Source organism: Corvus moneduloides, chromosome 4 (genome assembly GCF_009650955.1).
Source record: "Corvus moneduloides isolate bCorMon1 chromosome 4, bCorMon1.pri, whole genome shotgun sequence".
Lineage (NCBI taxonomy): Eukaryota > Metazoa > Chordata > Aves > Passeriformes > Corvidae > Corvus > Corvus moneduloides.
Window position 1 is genome coordinate 44,357,626 of NC_045479.1, and position 17,298 is coordinate 44,374,923.

Here is a 17,298-nt window from a genome sequence, read left to right on the forward strand (position 1 = left end):
AATGCAGAAATATACAGATGTTTTTACAAGACCATCCAGCAAATCATTGTTTTCAGAACGGTTAATCCTTAAAGGAAGAAAATAGTGAGCAGAAGTTCTTTCCTCACTGTGTATTATCAAGCTACAAATTTTGAATTCCACTATTGTCACAGATACTGAAGAAGTATGTAAACTGTTAAAACTTTAGTCTGTGGAAGAACAGAAAGCATCATTTTCTGAATATTTTAAATACTATGCAAGAGATACCGACCAAGCTCACATTTTCAGCCATGTTATTTCACAGTATTAGTCAGAATCACAGAATAAACATAAAAAGAACACTGCAACATACCTGTGTGACCATGCTTTGTATATACGTGGTTGGATGCTGCTGCTTTTGTTGAACAGCACTTTCTATTGCTACTTTTGCTACAGTGCTTGGATCCGCTCCAGCTGGCACAGCAACCATAGTTGCACTGCAACCAGCATTGTTGGGGTCACTGATTGTAACAATTCTAACTCCTACTTTATTTGGAATTCCTGGAACAGTTTCCCTGTCATTATCCTCTGCTGGCCTCTTTGCAGTTTTGCATTCTGCTGTGCCATTAGTAGACCGAACTTCGGAGGACAGGGTAGACTGGGACACTCTAGGTCCTGAGTGTGGAACTGCTATGATTTGATGCCCCTGTATAACAGAGGCTGTAGATTGTGGTGAGACAACTACACTTGGGCGTTGCTGAGGCACATCTGAATTCAAACTTGAAGCTAGAGGTCCATTAGGTAAATCAGTGTTGGTACCACTAAGTTGCTGGGTTAACAGTTTTGCAGCCTCCTGTGTACCGCTTACAACAGGTGAACTACTCAAAGTTAATACAGGCCCATTAGAAATTCTTTCCCCTTGATCACCTTTGGCAGTATCTTGCTGCGTGGCATCCAAATTCCCTTGTTGTTCCACTGAAGATATCTCACCATTTCCTACATGATTGGAAGTTTTGTGATTTGGAATGTTTTTGCTCAAATGAGAACAATCTCCTTTATCAAAATCACAGATTCCATTAACTAGGGGCTTCTTCAAATCACTTTTAATTTCCTGTGTGTCCGTTTGTTCAAAGTTCTGCTTTCCAGGAGCTCCGTTCTCACCCATTTCTAATGATGGCCCATTACTGACTTGTGAGCACTGATTGGCCTCATTCTGTGTTTTCCCTGAGTTAGAAGGAGGTAGACTGGAGTCACTATACTTTCTCCCATTTAAAAGACTTCCCACCTGCATTTCATTTTCTTTTGCATCCCCATTGCTGGTGTTTGCAGCTCCTCTTCGGCAGGAAGGGTTCTCCATAACTTCAATTTTACGTTCATGAATGTGTAAACCTGTTGCTTCCTTTGCTTCTTCCTCCTTTTGGCAAATTATTTTATCACCTTTGAATGGGGGAGCAGCAGTACAAGGTGATTGTCCAGCTGAAGGTGCTTGAGTAGCTGGAAGGGTTTGCACCTGTAGCCCAACTCCTGTCTGTGCTCCACTCACTGCAATTCCTGCTGGAGCAATGATCTGAGTTGCATTTCCCTGACTCACAGTTGCAGTAGCAAAACTCGTATTTGGCACAACTGTTATCGTAACCTGGTTGCCAGTAGTCCCTTGGAAAATAGTTGCTGGGCTGTTTGAGATCAACTGGCCTGGCAAAATCTGTAAATTAGAAATGGGTACTGTTTGCACTGCCCCTTGGGGCGGGATTGCACCCGGGACCAACTGAACATTTTGCTGTCCAACTAGCAGCTGCTGAGCTGGAGACTGTCCTTGAACTCCAAAACCTGGTGTCTGGTTATTGGCCATCTGATAAACCACCTGAGGGCTAGGAGCTCTTGCATTGTTAGGTGGAGGAATCTGTGGAGCTGGGAGTATAAGCTTCCCCCCTGGAGTTGAGGGGCCTCTTTTTGGAAGAAGCAGTTGTTTTATCAGGCTAGACTCACCAGAGTTGGGCTGGCCAACTCCTGTATTAGCTTGCTGTGATTGAACTTGCATTTGCATCGGTTGTTGTACCTGTACCTGCTGCTGCGATGATGCTGGTGAATGTTGCTGCTGCTGCTGCCTCTTTACAGAAAGCATCTGGCTAACAGTAGGAGGGGGTCCTTGTGACTGAGGAGTGGTAGATGAAGATGACATAACTGTAGGGACTTGATTATTTGTAACCGGACCTGGGGATGGTGAAGATGATGGAGTAATGCTTGGCTGTCCAGCCAACTGTACAGTTTGGCCAGCAGGAATAGAAGCTGGGTTAGCAAGCACAATTTGATGAATGGCTGGTGCGTATGTCTGCCCTTGCTGAGCTGGCTGGCTTACAATCACTACGCTTTGCTGGGATGGTGGTGGAGGCTGCTGCTGTGGCTGCTGCCCCACAGCAGATGGACCTTGCTGAGATGGTAGAGGCTTTGGTGCAATATTCTGAAACCCTACTCTAGATGTTGGTGGGTTCTGAACACCTGCAATTGTAACCACCTGCCCAGCTGCTACTTGGAAATTTTGTACTGTGGTGGCAGAAACAATGTTAGATGCAGAGGTTGTGACATACTGCTGTGGCGCTATGATGACTGTATCTTGTTGCTGGTTACCCGCCGAGGACTGCTGAGATGATGTCTGCCCAGGTTGTGATGATGTGCTGATTAGCTGTTGACCCTGTGAAACTGCTGAACTGCATGCTGGTAGGTTTTGAACTCTGCCAAATATATGACCCTGAGGTACAGCTTGCTGAATTACCGTAACAGGAGTGCCTGAAGGTATCTGTCCTGGTACCACTGCGTGCAGTGGAGACTGTTGTTGAATTACAGGTTGGTGGTGAAGCATCTGAGAACTCACAACTGTAACAGACGGCTGCTGGCCTGTAGTGCTGTGATTTTGATTAGAAGCTCCTCCTACAGCAATAGGAACAGGAACTGCAGACTGAGGAACAGAGCTCTGTATTACTGCAGCCTTCACTACTTCACAGGATATTGGACCTTTATTCTGTATAACAGTCATTGGAGCATTTTGTTGTGTATGAATAGGATTTTGTGGAATTCTAGAAACAGTCTGTGCCACAGTGTGAACACCTTGAATTGGAAAAGACATCTGTGTTGCTGTCAAAGTTGAAGATTGGTTAATAGGGGTCCTCTGATAGTGATTTCCTACACCTGGTAGCCCATGTGGGATTCCTGTTGAAATAAACACAATAAAAGTTTGGAAGCAGAGATTATTTTGAACACATTAACTAACAAATTTTTAAAAATCCAAGATTTGAAATTGCAATTCTACATGAAGCAGTTTCTATTCTCAGCTCTACAGAGTCTGAATTAATGATGCAGCAACAATGGCTTGTCTGCTGGCTGGCAAGCTTATGAGTTACACATCGAAGACTAGAATGGCATGCAAGGAAATACTGCAATACTATTCCCAACATTACTGAATAAACTCAATCTAAACATGTGGCCTCAACTTCCAGCACTTTCAAGCTATGTTCAAAAACTTCTGGCTTTTATTATGGTTTCAGGATCAATGCAAAATACTTTATACATAATTAATTTAAAAACCTGCTGGCAAAGGAGACGAAGACACATCAGGAATTGAATCAACCCGGACAACTGGGGTAGACGAAGTTGGTGGCTGCTGATAGTACATCTGAATGGGAAGTGGTATAGCTCTCCTTTTCACTCCTACCACATGTATATGTGCTTGACCATTGTTACTTGGATCTTCTACTCTCTTCACTGTATGATTTGGAAAGACAGTTCTGCCAAACACAACATAAATCTATGTTAATAAACACAATAACTCAACTCTCTTACAATCTTTTTCTTTTACCTAACTGCTCTTGTGTGCAGAGTAATAGCAGGAATACCTGCATCTTTACAATACAGCAGGATTTTCCAACAGCATGTGAGTGTTATCACTGAGGACTAGCAGGTCCCCCAGATGGCCAAGGTGTCATAGAACCTAAGTGAAAATTACAAAATCTCAAAAAACTACTTCAGAAAGAATTAGAAGGACTAGAGGCAGAGAAGGAGCCCATTCAAAGATGTTGAAATAGAATGAAATAAACTCTAGACATTTGTTTCAATTAGAATTCCAAAACTGGATGTCTTTCAACTCAGCAGATCTTTTCTCAAAGAAACCTAAAGCTATCAGTTAGTATTGAGAACACAGAATTGCTTCTTTATTGCTGCATAAATTCTTGTCTTACCGCAAGCATTTATAAAATCCAGTTGATGTTAGGATTCCACCTCGAGCTAATTTACTACAAGTAGAGAGGTATTCAGAGTACATTTCTGCTCGAGAGACTGAGCAATCAAGGTTCACTTCAAAATGGGCATTCAACCTGAGGATGAAAAAATAAACTATGAAGCAAAATACTGTATCACAGACACTTCTGAGATCTGCCAACACAATATGAAAAATAGCATTTTAGGATATTGCTTTGTCAGATGTCCGTTTCACACTTTCCTTCCCACTGCTTATGAATCAAAACATTGGATCCCTAACGCTTGCGGTCAGTTTTACATGCAGTATCTTATTTACATACTTAAATACATATTATTTATGCAGAACAGTCTCTACATATGCCTTTTTTATTGTATATTCTGAAAAAACAAATGAGAATCCATGGTTTGTTGGCATCTCCTCCCCACAGCTCTATTCTTATTCCTTAATGATCCTACTTTAGCAAAAGATGAGCTAAAAGCTAGCTAATTCTTCATCACAACTTTTTATTGTGAGTCAGTATTTGGAGTGTGAGTTGATTTACATAAGACAAATAGCTCAGAAAGATCACCCACAATCTACATGAGAACCACAGGAGGGATAGTTTCTCTCCACATATCTGGCAATAATACTAGTTGAAAGCAAGAGAATTTGGATGGAGAAGACTCCGATCTTCCTTAACTTGAGGTTCACAATGATCATGTAAGAGTTTTGCAGGGCCTAGCTTCATAATTTGATAATTACTTTTACACTGATTCAGTAATATAGCAACACATTACCAGATGAAAATACCTGTGAAACAGGTAACACTCCTTGACAATTTAAAAAATAAATTAAATCAAGATCAGAGTTAAAACTCAAATCAAATTCTGTCCTAAGAGACAAAACAAGTAATTTCATGGATCAACAGGCGAAGACTGAATATTCTGGTCGAGTTTTTGCTTTCATACTTCTTCAAAGCAATGACAGAATGGATTTGGTTTACACTTTTCAGAAAAAAAAGTCTAACAGTAAGGAGAAGCAAACTAGAAAATTCTGTGACACATGAATTCAGTATTTTTCTTTGTTTTTCTTCTTCATTAATGTATTTGAATAGAACTATATACACTTACCACTGACATGCAAATTTCTCGCTGTCTATTTCTACTATTCCTGGAGGTGGAGCAACATGTGGTGCTGTCCTAGAGGCTGTAGAGAATGTGGGGAAGGGAAAAAAAAAACCAAAACTTGCTGAAATGTTTTTTTATCCTCCTGAATGAAGCACTTAACGACATCCACTGGTACAGTTCCTCCTATGTTTGTCAGTAAGGGTGTATCCAGCTAAGGCAAGTCACAAAGGTGCCCTATGCAGACTAAAGATCTGCACCACAGTTTACCAAAGTGAAGCAGGGCTTGCCAGGGGCAGAGTCACGACTGAAGTGCAATCACGAGGTGTGCACCTAGTGAACGGCTGCTTCCAGATTCATGATCACGATCTCAGTACATTACAGTACTGAGCATGATTTTAAAGGGGCGCAATACTCCACCACAACAGGCACAAAGACACAGCAATTATTTTTCCAATTCTTAAGTGGATGCAAATATAATGCAAAGGATTTTGTGGCAATGTCACATCAGTTCATCCTATTCACTCTTGTTCACCCCCTTGGTTACATTCTCTCCCAGTCATTTTTGCTGTGGTATCTGCACCCATTCCAGAAGCAGCACACTTGGACATGCAAGCCAGTGTCTGTTGCAATGGTTCTTCCTCAGTAACTTCCTAAGAATAATCAAGATTTGGTTCACATAACAAGAAACTGTTCAGAACCTTCAAGAGTGAGTCTATCTCATCTCATCTCTGCAACTCTATCAAACACTACATGTTACTGTGGAATAATACCTAGTGTAAAACAAAATATAAAAAGGACCTCTAATTCTCTGCAAATTGTGGGAACAATCTAGAATGCATACATTTTCTTTCCACTGAACAAGTTAAAATAAGCAATGTATGTAACTTTCAGAGAACTTTCAGATTAGCAATTGAGTAACAATAAAATTTTTCCAAAGCTTGTTTCACAACAGTTTTGGGTAACACAGCATATTTGATTCATGAGCAAGTGCTTGAAAAAGATATGTATGTTATGCATAATGGTACACTTACTTATGTACGCTAATCAGAAATCTAGAGAAGATAAAAATCAGAGATCATATGGGAAATCATAGAAGAGTGTGTTCTCTTGCAGTGATACTCACCTGGGACACCTGCTGCATGGGCCTGTGAAGAACCATGATCCATTACCTGTGGTCTGACATCAAGTATTCCTTGCTGGCTAACACACTGATGTTCAATGAGCTTTACAGCAGTAAGAGCATCAGGTCCAAACATCTGGATGTCCATAGAAACCAGACATACTAATGTATCTAAAGTATTGAATGTAAAACCAACAATGACATTAGGACAAGACAAATGAATGCTGCTGAAACATACTGATTTGCTTTAAAATTGCCATGTGTTGAAAGGAAACAAGTCTTTGCATGCTTCTGTATGTTTTTGGGTTTTTTTTAAACACACTTCGTGGCATTAAAAAAAAAACTTCAGAATTTTTAGCATCATCAATTCCTTGAGGAGACAATGAATAAATTTAGTAAATTCCATCCCCATGCTGTGTGCTCACATACACACAAGCAATCCACATTTTAAAGAATATGTCACGGTCAGTGGTTATGCCTTTTTTCCTGCATAAGGGAGAGTAGTAATAGATTTTGCTTCTCCCTTACCTATGCTCTTCTCCACTTTAGCAATCTTTGAGCAGGCCACTTCTCCCATTTCTGTGAGCATGTATAGCACCTCAAGTGCCGAGATTACAAGCAGCACATCTGGTAGTGTGAGATGACATATGATCTCTTTATAGGATTCTTGATCCACATATTCACAAATTAAGACACCATTATCTTCAGCCTTACAAAGATTTGCCAAGATTTCCATGCCTGAAGAACAAATGCAAAGTAAGTTTTAAACAGCAGTAATTACAATTCTGATACAACAACAGGAATAGCTAGAGATCTTACCTCTCATTTTTAAAAATCTATCCCTCGACATGAGGCATTTTGTAACAGTGTGGAACATTAGATGAGTAGTTTTGAAATCAACAGGATCCAGAAGAAGCTGATGTGAAAGAAAAAAAAATTACTAACACTATCCATAGTGCTAATGGCTCAAATCCTTCAATTTGTGTATCAAAATATAACATCCAGAAGTATTTAACTGCAGTACACACAAATTATACTCATGTTCATAAAAACTGAACCCTGTGAGCTTTTGATTGTAGCTAGCATTTTGAGCCTCTTCCTCCTCTTCTGCTCTGAAGCAGCAATCTAACTTACACTTTCCAGTGCTCAGAATAACAAAAATAACTTTATTCTCAGGCAGTCAACAGTACATACAAATGGATTTTAATATCCAAGGAAGACCAGAACTTGAGTAACAAGTACTCCTTCCCAAATGCTATCCCAGTCATTCGTCTTGTTTCTACTTCTGCTTCTCAATTAGAGGACTCAGCTGTAAGTAACATTCTTTCTCATTCAGAAGAAGCTGGGTACATGGTAAATGAAAAACACCATCTTTTTTCAGTATCTAGTAGTGGACAAATACTTCCCGTCTTACTCTCTGATAGTACCCATTTTACTTAAATTTTTATGCTATATTTTAAAATATAAGGACTATCTGAACATACTACCTATAAAATCCATATAATTTATCTGCATGATAGTATGACATACTGAAATAGTATATTATATAACACTTAACCTCTACCAAAAAAAAAAAAAAAAAAGCCTCACATGATTCATATGCCTCACTGGCAGCATACCCAGTGGCATATGACTAGTTTACACAGAGTACAGTACACAGAACATAAAACCCTCTACAACCATCTCTCTTAAACATACTATTTTGAAGATATGACTAAAGGTTATAATCATAAAGTGATGAAGGTAGCATACAGACTGCAGAACTTAACAAATTCCTTTCTTCTCTCTGGGAAACTAAACTGAAAATTATACACTATGAATATCTTGTATCTCCCTGCATCACCAGTCTTCTTCATGTGATTCTATTTTAGCAGCTGACACATACAGTCAGATTTTACTTTTGGCTCTGAACACTTGTTTTCAAATTGCTAATTACAAATTCAGAGAATAATTTATTTCCTTCTCCATGCAATGATAAAGGAAAAAAAAAATAATTTCATGAACACTAATGCTTTCATCAACTTATACTTGAATTGTTCCGTTTGGAAGAACATTACCTCTGCTGCAATATTTCCCAGCGTATCAAGCCCCAACTGCCGTAGAGAAATAAAGTGACTGTGAGCAGAGAGTAGCAGGAACCGAAGACAAGTACGATTAGCTGCCAGAAGTTTAACATTTCCCTCTTCAAAAGAAAGATTTCGTAAAATCACTGCTATCTGAAGTACTCGCTGCCCTTCGATATCATTAATGCCCAACTTGCGAGGTGGATGAAATAAGGATTCCCAAATCCATTCTTCTGATGGAATATCTACGAAGTAAATAAATAAATTTTAGTCCTTCCTCTGCTGTATTTACCAACATGTATGTACTAAGATTAGTCAAGATGTCTCACCTTGAGATTTGCTTCTGTCAGAAATTAGATCACGAACTTCAATATCCTCAACAATATCCTTCCAAAACTGAAGAAAAAATTAAAAATACTTAATTTCTAGGGGATATTTCTTTAACTATTAATTACTTCTATTTCTATAATGTTAAAATATTTAAATAATACTAAAATAATTGTTCTTTAAAAATTTCCTAGTACCTTGATTCATCTGATAGTAACCAGAAGTGATGACATGCAAGATGTTCAGTACTTTACATTAGGAAACTCTTCCCTTCAAGCACCAGAAGTAGGCAGCCACAGGCAATCAACACTACCACAGAAGTGCTTTGCTGAAGCACATACTGAAACTATAGGGCAGTTTCCCGTGCACCATTAGAAATACAGCAATTACAAATGGAAAAGAAGTACAGTTCATCCTCCATCATCTCCAAACAGTGATGACCCAAGGCAGAATAAGGTGACTCCTCCCAGTCCCAGTAGATCTTAAGACTCCTGCAAGAAGTTGCTATTTGGAAAGACTTTTTAAAGCTGCTGTTGTGTTTCCTACTTCATCGTAGCACAATAAAAAGAGAGAAACAACCACCACCATCACAAAAACTCTTTATAAATATAACCAAAGCTGAATGCTTCAGCAGACTGGAATTCAAATTACTTTTCAAATTTATAGCCTGGTCTGTAAATGGTTGTTTTGTTGCTAGTCCTGTTGAAATTCAAGAATTAATCAAGGAATTAAGGTTTGCAGGTTAATAAAAATATATATTGTGATGTGTAATAATATAAAAATATATAATAATACATGCATTCTAATGTGTATATCTGAACAAAGATATAAACCTTCCTTTGACTAATAAAAATCTGTACATTCCTTTGACTCACTGATGAAATACAGTTCCTCTTTTGACTATAATCACAGAATAAAACCACCAATAAATCTGGATAAAAAGGGAAGGATGGGAAGTACAACCAGCTGAACAGCAGGAGAAATTTTGCTATGCAAATGTAATTACTAAATTACAGCATTCATACCAAGCTTGACACTACTATTTTCTTGACAAATACAATACTACAGATTTTCTAAATTGGAAGGAAAAGAATTTTATTTCCACTGCAATGCTGCTAAATGGCGTCCAAGTACTGTTTAGTAAAGAGGATTACTTGCACAGAAAGGATTATTACCTCATTTTAGCAAAGACAAAACAGCTAGAAAAAGTCTTAATTTCTTACTGTTTGTGACAAATAGATTTTTCTAATTAATACTGAAGCTATCACCAAAAGCCACAGAAGACAAAGGCATGCAGGCAAAATTCTGTTACAAGCGAACAGGTGAAACATGACAGGTTTTTTTTGCCCAAAGGAACGGCAAAAATGGAAAAACAGAAATTAAGCTTTCTGGGTATTCATTTGAAAAACACATAGCACAAAGGCAATAAAAAAATCAGTTTAGCATCACAAGCAGTTATTTATTCCCTACTATGAATGACAGCTGCGATCTAGTACTACATATTAATAGAAATAACAAGGCAGGGTGCAAAACTGAAGTTCTTTATCAATAATTACTCCTACGTATATATTTGGATGATGGTAACACGCTGCTAATAGAAACACAAAGCTAAAACTTTGAAGCAACCAAATAATGCTAAGAGATAATGGACAAAGGTAAAGAACTTGATTCACATTCACAGTCTGATTACTGTCAGTAGCTAAGTTCCTTTGGAAAAAGATGCAAAGGATTATACTTCACTGAAAATCACATAAACCAAATTACTGTCCATAAAAACAGTGGACATTTGAATCCACAAACCATAATGTAGCAATGGTATGACTACTTATTGTCCAAGAAAAATACGAGAGCAACTGGAATCAAGTCAGCTTGACAAATTACTGTGAGAGACAAGAAAAGTGATGTTTGAAAAGTATTTCAGGTATTTAAGTGCATAAGGACCTCTCTCTGTGTACTGTCTGAGAACGACTCAGAGGATAAATGCACAGTAAAGAATTTTTAAATTTATACAAAGAAGAAAGAGTTGGGCAATAAAATAAAAAAATCACAGAAGAAGAAAACCAGAGAAGTAAGTAAGGCACAAAAACTGCATATATATGGATTTTGGAACTCTACAGCTAGAGGAGGCCTCAAGTAAGTCCAAGAACATGAAACCCAAATCATTTGACTGAAGTAAACAAAGATGAACGGTGCATGAAGAAATGTAATGCAATTTTTCACACACTACACACCAGACACTGAGCAGCTGCTGGAGACATGAAAGAAATACCTGGAAAAACAGCTAAATCTATCCGATTATAAACATACTATATAAACAAATCACTCTTGAAAGCAAACTATACTCACAAGTGAACCTTGGTAACATGAGGATATTCAAAGCTAAGTGAAACAGTTAAAAATGGGAAAGTTTCCAGAGTACAGGAGAAAACATCTGAGCAGGATGCCATCAGAGCTTGTGGATGGGGACAACAAAACAAACAAGGAGAGATACAAGATGACTGGCTAAATGCCAGTTGTTCCAATCCTTAAGTAAGGACATGCAATCAAGTCCAACTAACTAGAGATTTAAGCTTATTGACAGCACCAGGAAAAATCAAGAGGGGATATAGCAGCGAATTAACATAGCTGTAAGAGATAACAGCAGGTTCAACTTAAGTAACACTCAAATTTAGACAATTAGTGGAACAAATTCACTGACTATTAAAAACATTTGATTCAGTTTAGAAGTAAGCTCTGTAGAAAGTGAGAAAGTATGTCCTGTGGCAGGTAAGATAATGGAAAATACAAAATTTTCAAACAGTTTTATATAATGCAGTAATGATTGGGGGAAGGGAAAGAAAAAAGAAAAGAAAGGTAATTGATTCCCTTGAAGTTTAGTATAAAGAAACACATTGCTTTTCATCTTCAGCTGACACAGCAATGATACTGGAGAACACAAGTAGCAGTAAAATGAAAAAACAAAAAAATAAAGATTTTTATTTTATATGATAATATGAACAGTGAAAGGAGGAACTTATTTAATAGCTGTTATTTTTTCTTGAAACTGCAAAAGCACATTAAAAAAAACCCCAAAACAAATACCAAAACCAGATATACGTGTCTATGCTGACAACCAAGTATCTCTCTCCTACATCAGGAAGCTCCCATGCTTCCCCCTGATTCCTGTTTTGACACAGACACAGCTGCAATACAAAATAAATTACTTCCAGTAGTAGGGTCAAACAAATGCTTGCAGTGAGATGCTCTTAAAAATCTGAATTCCTGGCATTAGAGATACTTTTAGATCTGATGTTAGTTTTTCACATGCTTTCCGAGTATTTCTGACATGCTGTCAGCAGTATTTCACTACAGAGTGGTACTATATATGTTGTAACGTCCAAAAATAGATCTTGGAGAGCATCCAAGTTTTTTATTAGTAAACCTTACTGCAGTTACAGTGGTTCTACTTAAAACTTTGTTAAACATTTATAAGAACCAGCTGCCCTCATACCAATTACTTAAGTTTATATAATTAATATGTAATAAATTAGAATACTGTATAATTTTAAATGTTTACAGATCTAGACATGGCGCTTGTTGCTGCTCTAGATCAGCAACAGTCTGTGACAGCTTAGGGTGAAGTCAACACAGAAGAGCTGAGTGCTTAAAACAAACAAACCAACCAACCAACCAAAACACAACCTACAGTACTTCTGGACATATTTTTTCAATGGAAAAGGGAAATGAAGATTACGAAACAGTTATTTTTACACTTAAGTTTGGCACATTTGTATCACATTTTCAAGTCCATATACTCACAAATATGAGAGCTTAGCTTTCTTGGTTTTAAGTTTACTTAGGAAATTTCGATTAGGGAATCTATTCACTTGTATTTCAACACCACTTATCAATTAACTACAACTACTATGGTCCAGCTTGTTCCCAAACTGAGTTACATAAAACTAAAACAAAAGATAAATGGAGAAAGCTCCCAACAAATATCGTTCTGTAATACTGGTAAGATATTTCAATATATGAAACTATTATGGAATTGAGCAGAAACCTAGTTTCATAAGGAACTGAGATTATCTCTCCACATTTTTACTTAATAAAAAGCATAAGGTATCCAAATAAATTTTAATCTAGTTTTCTTCTATTTTAGCCACATAAATCATCACCTGTAATTCAATTCAAAGAAATTGCATATCATAGTAAATATGCTGAAATATCAAATTTCTTCCAGCTATAATTCATCCACCAAAACAAGTCCATCTAGAATAAATAACCATTTGTACAAAGAAACTTCAGTTCTATTTTTACCTCATTCCACTGCTTGTACAGTAGCTCATGCCCTCTAGTGGAAAGATTAAAAAAGCCTTGTGCAAAAATAGCTAACTGAAACAAACCTGCAACATTGCTAACCTATTACAGTATTTCTCCTATACTTCTTATGCTATGATCTTAATTTTCATAATTCAGAATGTTTCTTTACTGATCGTTGCAGTTCAAAAAAACCCCGAAACAGCATTATTGCTCCTTGTTAAATGTTGCCCAATATTCCTTTTCTTCACACATATTAGGTTCCTTATAAAAGAAACATGGAAACCTTTGTTCATTTGCCTATACCTATTTTTTTCTTAATACACTTCTTCCTGCTTATCCACACATTATAGGACAAGTGTGACATAGCGTCCTATTACATTTAAATCAAAGGAATTAAGTTGAGAGTAATTTTAAAGACATGCGCTAGTGTATCTTAGAATTTTCAATCTTTTTAAAGGATTTTATACCCACCATATGCAGCACAAAATTATTTTAATAATTTTTTAATTACCTTAACAAAATCTCTATCAGTTTTCTCCTTCCACTCTTCTCCAAATACAGCAGAAAATGATCCTAAAGCTTTAAGCACAAAAAGCATAATTTAGTAAAATTCAAAAAATGGTCATTTTTTATTAATCCATAAACTAAATAAAGATTAAAGAACACTGTAGACTCTTCCAGTGTTTCCTTTTGATCTTAAAAAATACTGCATAAACCAACTGAAATGTCTGCTGTCATTTAATTAACAGCTATTGCAGTTTTACAATTTAAGTTGAGAGTAAGGAGTTCATAAGGAAAGGGCTAGTTTGTGAACCCTGTAAAAAAAAACACAGGGGAAACTTTTTCAGAGCTCTTTTCCAGGAGTCAAGATGACTGCTCTATTTTCACCCTCACATCGACAACTGTTTTCCACGTGCACTGTGTAAGCACAAACACTACTGCAGTACTTAAACAAATTCCCACTTACGTCTTCTAAAAAACTTGAACAGTAGTAAGATTTTGACAGCATTCAATTCAAACTCAATATTTAACCAAGACCAGTAATGGATGTTCTTGGGTGTTTGATGGAGCCACTACCACAGCTTTTGTAATCAGTACTCCTCAAAACCAGCTAAGACTCAGTCAATCCGATTCAAATGCTGAGTCAATCCAAAAAATGAACTCTGTCTTGCAATACTCTGTCATGAATTATTGACACATTTAAGTTACACTTAAACATTTTGGTTCATCATGTTTTCTTGTTTTGAAAAAAATGCTACAAATCTCAATTCCAAGACCACATCAGCTTTCAATTCACAGAATCCAAACCAAGGCCTCATGCAGCTCTCCAAGCTGAATATACTGCATAACCCGCAAACCCCTGGGGTTGCCCCATGACCTGCAATCTAACTGATATCTTGAAGTTTAGGAGGGGACAGAAGGGAAGCTGCTGACATATTTTACCTAAAAAAATTACATTATAAATAATAACAACTATAAAACCTTAATTATGGACAAGAAAAATCTAAAATCAAATTAAATGAAGTTAATCAGCTATTTTTTTACTGCCACCTGAAATTATTGTGATAGTATTTTCATAATGCCTGAATTTACTAATTAAAGAATTCATTTAATCATGAAACCTGGCAGATTTACTGTAATTACTTATACCATAAAAGCATGTAAGTACTTCAAACTGAAGCTTCATGCTTCAAAAATAAGTAAACATAACCCTGCTATTTCTTTCCCCCATTTGTCCTAATTAGTCCTCCTAATGCTGCTAGGACATTTCCCTGGATTTATCCAGAAGACGACAATCAGGTGAGATAAAAATGAAGTTTTTCCCAGGGAACGAAAAGAGTGAGTTCATTACATGCTCATCATTCCTCTAGGCTTCACCTCAAGTATTTTTCAAAAAACACTAATACAGACAAGCTATGGAATAAACCTGTTCCTCAAGTTAAGAACTCCAGAAAACAGTCTACCTCTACAGTATCCAAAAAAACCCACTAAATAGCAATATAAAACTTGATTAAATTATTTGCAAATTCATAGAAGTTCCATCAAAGGAAGAGGGGAGTAATGGTAACCTCAAGAATCTAGAGAGCAAGCATTCTGGGATCATATGCAGGACTAAGTTTCCCTTTAGCTTCCTTTCAAATATTTTCCTTTGAAAGTTCTTGTAACTGGACTAGATGCAAACACTAAATGACCAAGGTCTGACCATATCTGAAGGACACTGAAAGATGAACAAATTGGAAGAGCAAGAGAGAAGCTGGAGGACACTAATGCAATACTGGGGGGAGAAGGGGGAAGCTACAAATTATTATGTAAAAATGCCAATGATTAAAAAACCCAACTAAACCATATACAATGGCTAACACTGGTTCTTCCCCAGAATTTTAAAAGAGAATCTTTGACATACCATACTATGTTTATGCTTACACATGCAAAGTAGATTTATACTCAAACAGATATGATCATCTATACTATCAGACTTAATTATGCTTGGCTGAAAAGGCTCATTTGAGAAATTTCTTATAAGGCAATTTCTGAAAATCAGTATAAAAAAACCAACCAACAACCAACTAAACAAAAAACCCCCACAAAAGCAAAAAAAAAAAACCCCAACAAAAAAGCCCAACAGCAAAACAACAAAACAACCCCAAAAAAACCAAAACCCACTCCCTCCCCCCAAAAAAATCCCAAAACCATAAACAAAAAAAACCAACCACAAAAAAAAAAAAAAAAAAAAAAAAAAAAAAAAACCAAAAAAAAAACCCAAAAAAAAACCTACCAAAAAACCCAAACCAAAAAACCCCAGCACAAACTGGGTAAATATTTCCTCCTCACCACCCCAAGATAAAAACTATGCTGTCATGATTTTATAATGGTTTAGGTTAACTTATGTTTTGCTCCTCTCTTGACAGAAAGCAATTAACAAGCAATACTTAGGCATTGAGGTCACACTGAAAAAAATCCAAAGAATTTATTTCACATACTTCACTATTTTGATGGAATCAACTAACTCTCTTTTGAAATTTATGTGCTATCACATTAAGTAATTCTGAAAATCAGATTAAGATTTTCATCCCTTGAGTTTTATATTCTGGATTTCACTACAGTTGAACGTGTAGTGAAGTATCAGGACAAAAATGCTAGCAAGTCATCGTTTTCAGACTACCTCTTCTTAATTTTTAAATCTGCAATTGCCATTAAAAAAGAATTATGAAAAGTCAGCACGGTCCTACAAATTCAAAATGAAACAGTAGTACGCTACAAGCAGATGGAAATCCAATGCTGTAAATTTAGCACCCTGAACTACTGTCTGTTTCTATCAAAAAACTAATCCTTACATTTCACTAACCCATTAAATAAATTTTTAAATTACCTAACTTAAAAGGCATTTGTAACGTCTGATAAAACCTGTAATTGTGGAAAAGTTAAAGAGAAAAACTAGATATAAGTATATTACCATGAAGTAAGTTACTAACATTTTAATTATCATGAGTTGTGAAAGATGCTACAAGAGGTATGGATTCTTTTTGTCGCAAAAATGTTGTTATATACTTACTGTCATCAAACACCCCAGCATTTGCAAGCAGTAAAGTGATGATTTTAGGGTCTTTTTCAAGCTGCATAACATGTTTGCTTTCATTTGAAAGAAGAGTACACACATTAATTGCAAAGTCCACTTCATTTGGGAGTCCAGATAACAGTGAAAGCACCAACTTATTATAGTCATTTGGTGAGTTTAAATCCATAGACAGCCCATAGCTTTGACGAAGATAATCTAAATAAAAAAAAACGAAAACCAACAACATTTTCACAGCTAAACTAATTAAACTTGAGGCAATACATTAAGCAGTATTACCGTAAGTAAGAATTTTGAAAAGGTTTGTTAATACATTATTGCAGTTTTTAACAAGTTTTTTACAGTATTCAAGGTATTTTTTTGTCTGTCCAAAATACTGAACACATTCCACTTTGCTGTGTACCTTTCTAGGTACATATTAGTTCCTTCGCCACCTCTAGAACGCAACACTGCAGCACGTTCTTCCAAAGAAAAGCTTAGAAAACACAAGCTTTAATTAAAGCAGAATGGAATTGTAATACAATTTGAAGTCAATTTCTACACAACAAATTACACGTCCATTCCACAAAGCCCACTAGCTTCTGATTTAAAGCTTAACT

General features: G+C 36.6%; 1 protein-coding gene across 1 annotated transcript in view; it reads right to left on the reverse strand.

The window, feature by feature from the left end:
• The window catches only part of ARID2 (AT-rich interaction domain 2), a 92,315-nt gene that overhangs the window by 21,226 nt on the left and 53,791 nt on the right, over nucleotides 1-17,298 (reverse strand). Inside the window, exons 5-15 of the mRNA XM_032106462.1 lie at nucleotides 16,679-16,897; nucleotides 13,637-13,704; nucleotides 8,826-8,892; nucleotides 8,491-8,741; nucleotides 7,253-7,349; nucleotides 6,962-7,171; nucleotides 6,437-6,604; nucleotides 5,317-5,392; nucleotides 4,188-4,322; nucleotides 3,538-3,737; nucleotides 332-3,162 (exon numbers count right to left, since the gene is read on the reverse strand). Coding sequence (XP_031962353.1) covers nucleotides 332-3,162; nucleotides 3,538-3,737; nucleotides 4,188-4,322; nucleotides 5,317-5,392; nucleotides 6,437-6,604; nucleotides 6,962-7,171; nucleotides 7,253-7,349; nucleotides 8,491-8,741; nucleotides 8,826-8,892; nucleotides 13,637-13,704; nucleotides 16,679-16,897 — 4,322 coding nt within the window. The remainder of the gene's footprint in view (nucleotides 1-331; nucleotides 3,163-3,537; nucleotides 3,738-4,187; nucleotides 4,323-5,316; nucleotides 5,393-6,436; nucleotides 6,605-6,961; nucleotides 7,172-7,252; nucleotides 7,350-8,490; nucleotides 8,742-8,825; nucleotides 8,893-13,636; nucleotides 13,705-16,678; nucleotides 16,898-17,298) is intronic.